This window comes from Serpula lacrymans (assembly GCF_000218685.1).
Source record: "Serpula lacrymans var. lacrymans S7.9 unplaced genomic scaffold SERLAscaffold_1, whole genome shotgun sequence".
Lineage (NCBI taxonomy): Eukaryota > Fungi > Basidiomycota > Agaricomycetes > Boletales > Serpulaceae > Serpula > Serpula lacrymans.
In genome coordinates, this window is record NW_006763290.1 from 971,207 (window position 1) to 982,826 (window position 11,620).

Consider the following 11,620-nt stretch of genomic DNA (forward strand, 5'->3'; position numbering starts at 1 on the left):
GGGTAGGAAAGTAGTGAAGGACTTTCAGATGCAGCGAGCCGGGATCTAGGAATGTTGAATTTTGTGCTCACTGCCCATAGAGATACAAATGGAAGCATTTGTGTGTCCGGGTGTGTTGTTACTGAAACTGACCGCTTTAATTGCAGCCATGAGCAAAATGGCGAAGCCGGGTTTGAGCGTTTTAGCAAGGTACAACCCAACTGGTAAAACATAAAGATATGGGAGGCTTGTGGAAAGTATGCACAAAGCCAGTTTGGTAAGTTTCCAGCTTAATTAATAAACATCCCAGAGTACTAAACTGTATGTAGCTGATATAGATGGGTCTGTGCCAAAGGAAAGCCTACCAAGCAAGGAGAAAGAAAAGATTAAGCTTCCACTCGACAATAATGAATATCCCATCCTTGTAGATGAGGATCTGTCTTCCCTGGCAACCTTTTCAGACCTACAGGCTATCATCAGGTCTTTCCTGATGACATATTACCAGATTTCCACTGGAAACACAAAGGCTTCAGTACCTTGGACCAGCCTTGCGGAGCACCCGGGCAACTATATTAACTAGTCAAAGGGGTACATACCTCCAGGGTATAAGTTCCAACAACCATCACGTATTCCAAAGGAGGACTTCCACCAAACAACACCTGTTGTTCCAAGAGGGTCAAGGCAACATATTATTTCTGCCTCTCTTAAAACGGGACAACTGTGGACAAATATTCATGTCTGCTATCTTACTCCACCACCATCTTGAAATATTTTTCTTCAGATTTACCCATGTTACCCACCATGTTATCCACCATATATGACCCAACAACCATGAATTGTAAGTTCATACACTTATACATTTCATCAGCAATTTCAAATGAGTTAACTGGCTTGCCAGACAATTCACCATCCCCGGGGGGGTCCGGCTCATCTGAATGCTCACCGGGTCCTTCCTCTGTGCCCTCCACAGCACCCACCCTTACAGACAATATCTTTGATATTAGGGTGCCATACAAAAGACCTAATTGTAATGGGAAAAATGTCTTCAATATTGGGGTGCCATCCAGGAGACTTAATAGCAACCCCGGGAAAAACATATTCAATATTGGGGTGCCATGCAAGATACCTAATTGTAACAATCCCAGGAGCACAAAGTTAGGGATGCCCAGGCCCTCAGTCTTTGACATAGGGGTCCCTAGTGTACAAAAGTCATCATCAAAAGCTGGATATTCAATGTGACCAGTGCCTGAACATTGAAACAAGGGTACAATGGAAAAGGAGGGCCTGTTTTCAGTGTCAGTGCTCCATCTGTGACAGAGAAACCAAAAGAGAGCACAGAGACAAATGTCTTTGACCTGGGTATACCAATATTCAGGTTGATAATAATATTGCTATATGTAGATATATACTCAAAGATGTCTCATGGATGCTTCAAATCCATCAGGACCTTAGAGGGCAGAATTATCAAGATTTAATAAAAGCTCAGATATCTATTAAGAGTGGAGGTAAGACCATACTGCATCTCAGCAATCTATTGCACTCTTCCCCACTCATCATCCTGTGACCCAGCCAGGTTGTCTAAGATGGGTGTCCTCTCACCCAGCTGGGTTGTCTAAGATGGGGCACCCTACCACCCAGCCAGATTGTCTTCAACAAGAAGACTTTCACCCAGCTGGTTTGTCTAAGATAGGTGTGCTCACACCCAGCCGGATCGTCTAAGACAGGGTACCCTATCACCCAGCTGGGTTGTCTAAGACAAGCACCCTTTTATATCCTAACCCAGCTGGATTGTCTTGGATGAGCAGCCTCTCACCCAGCCGGGTTGTCAATGATGGGCATAATACAGTAATACTTTCCTTACTTTTAATTGTCACTTGTATCTTCACTCTCTTGCGCTGCACTGCTTCTTTTATTTTTAGATACAACTCTCTCAAGTGGTGGAGCTGGTCACAAGGGCTACACCATATGACATTATTAGCCATCACCCTTAACAACTGTATAGTACATATGTACAAACACACTGTAGTAGTATAAATACCCATAGATCAATGAGACTCCTCAGTGAGTCCTCCTTTTGTATACCATCAACTAACTCGGTTGTAACACTTTGTACCTGTCTTTTCCACTGTCGCTGTATGGATGACCACATTGGTGGCCTCTTCTTAGGTGGAAGTGGTGTTAATGGAGTGGGAATATGGTCTCTGGTTGGTGTTTGGTTGCGGCTTGGGCATCCAAGTGGGTTTTTGAAGAGGTTGAGCATGTGGCTGTGAACTCAGATATGGCAGCCATTGCCTGCTGGATACCCAGCTCTATGGGATCCCAAATGTGGAGCATCTTGGCAGACTGGTTGTCCAGAATGAAGCACTTAGATGTCCAATCAGCCATAGCTGGATGACTATTGCCAGTGTCCAAGCAACTTCCTCATGTTTGGTGGTGCCACAGTATGCATTTTTGAGCTTGACTTGCCTAATAAGGTGATTGATGGCAAACTTGTGCTGTGTGTGCCCCGAGACTACTTTGGCTGGGCTCATTTGAGCCTGTGTCCCAAAATTAGCCTGTATAACACCCATAAACATTAGCAGATACTAAAATGAGAATGAATGGGCTTTATGTAAAATAATTCTGAATGAACAAAAATAAAAAGAGAAAGCTCAAACTCTGGGCTTTTTTTGAGTACAACTGAATAAACAGGACTGGAGAAAAAAGCCTAAACTCTGGGTCAACTAGTAACAGAGGTAAGATAATCTCCTTCCTGTCACCAGATGGAGTAGGGGGATAACCAGGTACCAAAGGGGAAGAACTACGCAATAATTGTATATGATGGTGTGACTTGTCTCTAATTATGGTACATGGTGTATTTATCTATGATAAGCCCAGGACCTCAGACACCTCCTACGGGGGTCTAACAATTTCTTTGGTTGGTGTCCGTTTGAAGAATATTGTGTGGTCATATTCTGATTGTTTGAAGCCTAGTCATAGAAATGTGTTGTTCAGTTTTCTGTACCATTTTACTCTGGCTTGCTTGAGGCCATATATCCCTTTTCTGAGTTTTACCACTTAATTTTTCTTTGCCAGGTCTTAGTAATTTTGACAGTAGCTTTATGAACACATCCTCTTCAAGTTTAGCTTTGAGGTATGCAGTTTTGAGATCCACTTGGTCAATTTCTCAGTCAAGTGAAGTGGTATGGGCAAGGATAACTCAATGTGACACTAGTCATGCAATAGCAGAGTATGTTTTGGTATAGTCAACACTGTACTTTTGTCTGTTTTCATCTGCTACCAGACTGACCCCATATTTAGATATTGCTCCCTTTTCATTGTGTTTGATTTTGGTCACAAAGTGGCTTCTTATGATGTTAATGTTGTCTGGAGGTGCCACAAGGTCCCAGGTATGTAATTTCCTCACTTGTTTTAGTTCATCATCTATTGCATCTATCCACCTGTCTCTTTTAGGACTTGCTAAAGCCTGCCTTATAGGCGGACTATCACCATCTAGTGTGTGTGCAAGCATGGCCATTTTGAGTGCATTGTCATCTGACATGTAGTCGTTGTTATGTAAGTTGGCAGTGTTAGCAACAATAAGTCTGCTGTCATTTAGGACTTGGTAATATCCCTGCAGTTTGATAGTGATGGTACGAACAGGCCTGTCTCTCTTCACATCATCAGGCAGTAATCTGTTTCGTAAGTTTTCTGTCTTTGAATTGTCTCAGAGGTCGTTGGTGGTGGCCTTTACATTTTCAGGTGTTGTTTTGACATGGGGTTGTGGGAGGACATTGGTGAAATTTTTGTCTGAGCTGATGGTTGTTTTTTCTTTTCTCAACCAATACTGTATATAAAATATCCCTTGCTTTTGGAGTCATACCCAATGAAGTGTCCCTTTTTAGCTTGCAAATCCAGCTTCCCTACTGAAAAATCCTTGACATAGACTATGGCGTTGAATTCATATAGTCCACTTAAATCTCATTTTTGTCCACTAACCATTTTATATAGCATTTTGCCATCAAAACATCTTGTTAATCCACACTAGATGCATCATCACCTCACCAAATTAAATTTTTGGGAGTTTTGCTGTTATTAGCATGGCTCAAGTGTATTCCACTATAGTGCCACTTAGACATTCTGTGGTGCCATTTTGCTGGGGGGAATCATGTAAGGTAAGTTCTCTTTTTATGCCCTTCTCTTTCAACTGGTTGCTGAAAGAAAGACTCATGTATTCCCGTCCTCTACTAGATCTCAGGATTTTCATGGATGTCCTATTATTATGGTTTAACAGCAGGGCCTCAAATCTCTTGTATTCAATGAAGACCTCTTTTTTGTGGGTAAGAAACATATGTAGACTTTGTGGGAATAGTTGTCTGTGAAGGTAAGCAGGTATTGCTTTCCTGATATATCTTCCACTGATGCTGGTCCCCATAGATCTGTATATATCCTGTTCCATACAATTTAGCACAGTTCAAAGATCCCTGAGGGAATAGTTTGGACATGGCTTTTGCATATGGTTTGCATAATTTTTTCTCAACAGAGATATCCAGTGTCAATCCTATAGTCATGTCCAACTCAATGAGCTTCTTTAGACCTTTGTGTGAGAAGTGCCCCATTGCCCTATGTACAGTAACTCATCCATTTTCATTTTTAGTGCTATAGGTTTGGCTCAGATTATTGCATTTTGAGGTGGGGATGCGTCATCTACCTGGTGTAGGCCCTGTTTGGGAGGTATCAGGGCTGTTGTCTGTCTTTTGGGGCTCAGAGACAGTATTCTGAAGTTGCCCTTTTCAAAGTGGACTGTAGCCTACTTTGTTGATCTTGCTTGTGGATATGAGAGTCATTGATATATCCAGTGCTTAGATCACGTTCCTTAGGAGTAATAATATATGACTTTGACCATTAGGTAGTCTCACTACACTTCAGTCACCTCCCAAACATAAGTATTTAGCTTCAACTATCTGTGTAAATGTATAAAGCTAAAAGCTTGTTTTTCCTTGTATCATCCCAAGTGCTGTAGCAAGGATGGGATCTTCCCAGAAGTGGGATAATACTAATACCACCCTTCTGGGACTTTCCCATGGTATCAGACCATTTGTTATGGTGGGATAATCCCAGACATTTGTCATATATCATATGGTGTCAGGGAGGCTTGATTGCAAAGATAGTTCCTGCATAAATGACTATCAAGAAGGAAGATATATGTTAATGGTGATGAATGTAGCCAATATCAATACATTATCAATAGTACTAATAGCCATAAAGCAGAGTATAATACTACCTGCCTTTGTCATTTATAATATAATATCTCAAATGGTGTTTACTTTTAATTGAACCTTCATTTGTCTAGCTTCTAGTGTGATATCATATGCTATAGATTGATGGAGGAGACTTTGACCAAAAATTGGTGTGACTAATTGTGACATATAACGACTTACAAATTAACTTGATTTAATTCAGTTGATTAGAAGATAATTCAACCATATCTCTTTGCCTTAGCTCTATATAACCTTTTTATTCCTACTTATCACATAATTTATTGTATATCACAAAATAGATTTATCCACCCTGGATGGATTTTATTCAATGTTATATAAAATGGCTTGTAGTAAAAGGCATACAACATATTTGACAATACTAAGCACATAAATATGCAGGATTACAATAGCTTTTATTCAAGCTCATCCTACTTTCAACCAAGCAAAAATATATCATGGATTTATTTAATGTGCTGATCCCAAAGATATAATATCTTTTTGAAATGTGTAGCTTCATCCAAATGTTTGAACTAAAAAATGCACAAAGATACCATACAATTGATTATAAATTTGTGTGAAAACCAAAATGGCTGAAAGGTGTACTCTGCATGCTTATGCAATTTCATGTGACTTGGGATGAACCTATATGAGGGCTACTCTGAATTACTGTCCCAATTAACCTTAGGTTCATCCAGGTCCTACCATAACATAATAGTTGGTTTACAAGCCAAATGCTGCAACATATAAAAAATAGAAACTGCTGGAAAATATGTTACAAAAATAACCTTAGTGCATTTTGGGACTATTTTTTTCCCTGTCATGTTAAGTCACCAGTAGCCTAAGCATACTATTAAATAATTCTGTTCCTGTTGTGGGATCTTCCTATTTTATTCTCACTCGGGGTGGTCTTGTCCCCTGCATGGATTTGTCTGTGATGTGGTGAGATAATCCTATGCAATTTTGAGATTTTTCCAAATCAGATTGGACTGAAATGATCCCATCTCATTCTAAGATTTTCTCTGACTAATACTTTACCCTTCAGACATTGATCGATATCAAACTGTGATGATCCTATCCTCCTTTCATCCTCTTTTGGTACTTGTCCATATCAAGCGTTACAATTGCACTATTTACCTCCTTGTTTTTTTTTCATTTTTCTTGGACTTATCTTTGATTCTACAATAGCACTTATTCCCTTGCTGCTGTCATTATTTCCTTCACATCCTTTTCTAACCCTGTACCACTATTTGCCTATTAACTTTAGGCTTATCCTTTGTCATTACTTCTAGGATTCTCCTGGAAGTTTCTCCCATTGGTTGATAGCAGGCCTTATCTATCTTTGGACATTTCTCTATAGGTTCTCCTATCTTGTCTTATGTCCTAGAGGTCTTATTACTATTGGACCATTATTCCTTTACTTCTATCTCACCACTTTTGCCTCTTATTTATCATTGGCTAGTTAGATATCAGGCCGCCTTCCTACTTAGCCAGTACTCCTATATAAGCCTTTCTGTAGTAGAGTAAAACACCAACATGAATTTACACTATTCAAACTCCTAACCTCACCTGGACCTGCTTGATTATTACTCTCAAAATCTCAGCAGGAAGCTCTCAAAGCTTCTCCACCAGAACCCCATCCATTGAAGGACCAAAAGGAGAAAATTTTGTTATTATCTTCCTCAGAAGCGCTTATTGTTGTTATAAACATAGGCTTTTCACAATGTCACAGATGTTGGGAAATCTTGAGTGTAACTTCAAGCTGGGATCATCTCATCTCTTGCTGGGATTTTCCCATATGGGATTGGAATCATCCCATCCTCTTTTGATATTTGTCCCTGTCAAGCTGGGATGATCCCATGCTCTTCTGGTAATTGTCCATATGAGAAGTGGGTAACCCCATGTCACAAATTTCTATAACCTCTCATTTTCCTTCAATGTTTTCCTTTCTACTTATTGGACTACATTTCCTTATCCAGTGATTATCAACTATCACTATCATATCTTCCCGTATTACATCATCTCATATTATCTCTTATCTCTCAACCCTTGTACTGTTACCTTGTCTTTCTATTCCATTGTTGGACGCACAGCCATAGCCTATACCAGCTGATCATGGTTCTTCCAAGGATACTCCTTTTAGTTATATTAGGGTTATATACTCCTGACCTATTATTACTATTTCCCCTAGAATACTCCTTTTGGACTATAACCTCTTGCCCTTGACCCTGGAGGTCTTTATGCTATTGGCTCTTACATATAAACCCAGCTTAGAGAGGAGCTAGAATTCACTACCTACTCAGTATATAAACCCCTGTATAACAGTAGGATAGAACAAGTTTGATCTACTCTATATTTCCTTGCTACCATTAGGAAGAGAGTGCTCAGCAACTACATCTTTGACGCTGACAATAATCCTCAGTTGTAGGGAAGGATCTGTTCAATTGAGAACTTCTGGGAAGCGTCTGACAAAACCGGATAAACCCGATCTCTGCCGAAGCAGCCATTGTTCTCCATGGAGCATAGCCACCACTCCATAGAGTATAAGTAGTAGGGGGTTTAGTATAGGAATACCTCAGTCATTTCTATAGCCTCTTGGGCAGCAGCTGAGTTTCACTTAGTTTTATTACATCCTTTACATGCAAGTCAGGGCTAACATGAATCTAACCAAAACCTCACCTTTCATACTTTTTCTTCCAATTCACTGAAAGATTAATACCAGGTTGTGGGCATGCAGCACAAAATAGGGCAAAATCTCCATTTTTTTGGTTGGGTCTCTACATCATGACTAAATCCAAATTGCTTCCAGTTGAGTAAGTCTCAATATTTCCTGGACACCCTCATGAGTTCACGGTATTGATCCTGGAAAACAGATTATTAAAATGCTATTACTTTAGATGAGATTAGTGAAGACTTTACAGATGCAAGGTGAGGGAATGCATTGCTAGAAAGGTGCCTCAGCTTCTGATAGAAGCTCATTGCTGTAGTTTTACACTCCAAAGCGCCAATCTGGGATGCAATCAATGCTTTAAATGTGAAAGCAGTCTGGGGCTGGAGGCTAGAGGCTGCTGGTAGGGAACAACTTTGTTCTGAGGAGCTAAAAGTGTCGGTTATTCTTCAGTTTGTCACATTGACACCATACAACATAATGAGTGAATATTCCTGTGCTGTGGGCAATGACAAATTATGACATTTGTTTATAGTATGAGAAAACATGCATTGGCCAGGGCTTGAACCTGGGACTCCAGCTTTCATGGTCTGGTGCTTTACCAACTAAGCTACCAAGGCGTACTTGGAAAGCATACTGATTGGTTGCATGCCCAGAAGGTCCAGAATCACTGTACACGGGTGCGGATCCTATTGTGTTGTGATAGTGTCTAGCCACTTGCTGAGAGCTAACAGGGACAGAACTAGAGTCCAGTATGATTAACTAAAGAATAGGAATACTGGACTCTGCAATACTAGTCCGAAGTTTTGTAAACAAAGGTAAACAAATCAGCCACAAAGGCAAAATTATAGAATGCTCAGTGAATACTGAACAATAGAGCAAAAAGAATAAAGAGGAAAGTGATTTAGAAAGAAGGGAAAATAGATAGCACAACTAGGTGCAGAATCACCAAAACTAACAGGTAGGATTGTAGATTTCCATCCCTTAAAACCCTCAGGGTAACCAATGAACACACATTTCTCCTTATGAGAGCCAAAGACACCTCTCTTGTCCTTTTGCACATGCACATAGGCAGTGCAGCCCCAAACGCAAAGGTGAGACATGTCAGGCTTGCGTCCATACCACAACTCAAAGGAAGTGGCATGGGCCACTGCATCAGTGGGACACCTATTCCAAACATGCACCAAAGTGGACAGTCATTCACCCCAGAAGCTGTTAGGCAGTCCAGACTCTGATAACATGGCAGTAATACGCTCAGTCAGAAGTCTGTTTGCTCTCTCTGCCACACCATTCTGCTGAGGACAATTCCTGGTGGTATGCTGTCTGACAATACCATGGTCATCTGTGAATTGCTCAAATTCCTTGGACATGTACTCCCCCCCCTTTATCATTGCGCAGAGCCTTGATTTTACGCTCCAATTGAGTCTCAGCATAAGCCTTGAATCTCTTGAAAGCATCAAAGACATCTGACTTGGCCTTGAGAGGCACAACAACACAGAATCAACTGTGATTATCAATGAAGGTGACCCAGTAACAATATCCAGAGAATGTGGGTGAAGAGACTTGGTGTACATCTGAATGGATGAGGTCCAAAGGATGAGCAGAGCGAGTATCAGATGAGGGAAATGGATTGGCATGCATCTTGCCAGACAAGCACGGTTCACAGACAGGATCAGAAGCAGCCTTTGATTCCAATGTAAGCCCAGTGACCAGATCTCTCTGTATCAGTCCCTTGACATCAGCATGATGGTGGTGAGCCAATCTACGATGCCAGAGCGTCAAGTCAAGTGGTATCGTCACAGTAAAATGTCCCAGCTCAGCACTATATCACAAAGTTTTATATTTTGATGACTGCTAGTTTTGGAGATATGAGCCAAACAAGAATGTTTGTATCACGCTTACTGTCAGCCACTGGCAGCCACCCTGAAATCTGACCACATGGCTTGCCCATGGTCAGTTTTTGAAAAGGGAAAGTGAATTTCCCATGACATAATCTGCCTTTTCTTCAACAACCACTTCAGCAATCACTTCGGTTTTTGGGGAGTAGGTAATACTTTCACGCCCCTATTAGTCTGGATACTTTTGGAGGGCTTCCAAATAAGGAAATTCTCCAAAATTCTTGATTTACTGTGGAGAAGGCTGAATTGGCATTTGTTTCTTATAAATAGAACACTGTGCCTGACTGAGTCATATTTTGCTGATTACTTTTCTATTCTTAGTCTCAAAAGACCACTCTAGAATCATCTAGATTCCCAATAAATGATTCTGGCCTTTTGAATTTCTATTAGATATTTTGGTACTACCATTTGTAATTACCAACTAGGAAGGAGCCCCTATAGCCAAAAGGTATATAAGGAGGCCAACTTTCCACCTAATAAAAAAAAAGCTTATACTACAAGCAGTCCCCACATAAGTAGACAACCACTCAGAAGTCAACTAGCTTTTGCCTAGGAAGCATACAAGAGGTATTGCCCACCCTAGGAAGCTTAGTCATCAAGTCATGTCTGTCACAGATAACAGTAGTCCAAGTGTAATTACAGTCTGTGATTGTTTATTATTTGCCACAAGTAGCTCTAGTATTCTATAGTCCATCTCAAACTTATATCAGTCATCTATTGATCTGGTGTAAGCTCATCTGCAGTCAGTCACTGAAGCATAGTCAAGTGTTGCTTCACCCTTCTATTGACCATCAGTGTATCATAGCTTATCCTTTATTAAGTTTAGGACACTATTATCTTTATTATATTCGTCTCTCAACAAGTGAGGACTATCATTGTCACACCTAGTGTTGGCTATATCTTAAAGCTAGTCATGTAACACTTCAAGCTCACACATACTCTCATGCTTCTATTCACATACTACCACTTGTCCTCTATATCACCAAGGACATATCTACCATTGTTATATTAGTCTTCCAGAGCACGAGGACTATCGACATACTCACAACAAAAGGGATAATCAATTTCCACCCCACAAATGAACTAGGTTATTACCCATTGTCCAGCTTAGATTGTAAACTTCTGGTAACCCTAGGATGAAGAAGCTTTGGTAGCTATCCCATATCAAACACTTTATCAACAAGACAGTGACAAATTATGACATTTGTTTATAGTATGAGAAAATATGCATTGGCCAGGGCTTGAACCTGGGACTCCAGCTTTCATGGTCTGGTGCTTTACCAACTAAGCTACCAAGGCGTACTTGGAAAGCATACTGATTGGTTGCATGCCCAGAAGGTCCAGAATCACTGTACACGGGTGTGGATCCCATTGTGTTGTGATAGACAGCGTCTCAGTGCAATAAGCAAGCCAGGAGAAGGTGAGCGATGAGGAGGGTGATTTGGAAGCTTAGAAGGTTGATCCAGACTCTGAAAACATGGTAGTGATTCTTTCAGAGAGAAGCCTGTTTGCTCTTTCTGCAACTCCATTCTGCTGAGGCCTATTCTGGGTGGTATGCTGTCTGACAATGCCATGATCATCTGTGAGTTGCTCAAACTCCTTGGAGATGTACTCTCCCCCTTTGTCATCACGCAGAGCCTTGATTTTTTGCTAAGTCTCAGCATAAGCCTTAAAACTCTTGAAAGCATTAAAAATCTGACTTGGCCTTCAAAGGGACAACAACACAAAATTGAGTGTAATCATCAATGAAGGTGACCCAATATCGATACCCAGAGAATGAAGGGGAGGAGACTTGGTGTACATCAGAGTGGATGAGGTCCAGATAATAAGCAGAGTGA

The 11,620-nt window shown here is 40.7% G+C and overlaps 1 protein-coding gene across 1 annotated transcript; it reads right to left on the reverse strand.

Annotated features, from left to right (window-relative positions):
* Positions 1 to 9,384: 9,384 nt before the first annotated feature.
* On the reverse strand, positions 9,385 to 9,690 carry SERLADRAFT_345253 (uncharacterized protein; the record flags this gene model as incomplete). Its single annotated transcript, XM_007312114.1, has 1 exon — positions 9,385 to 9,690. A coding segment is annotated over one exon (306 nt), but the record flags the coding sequence as incomplete, so codon positions are not given.
* Positions 9,691 to 11,620: the final 1,930 nt, after the last annotated feature.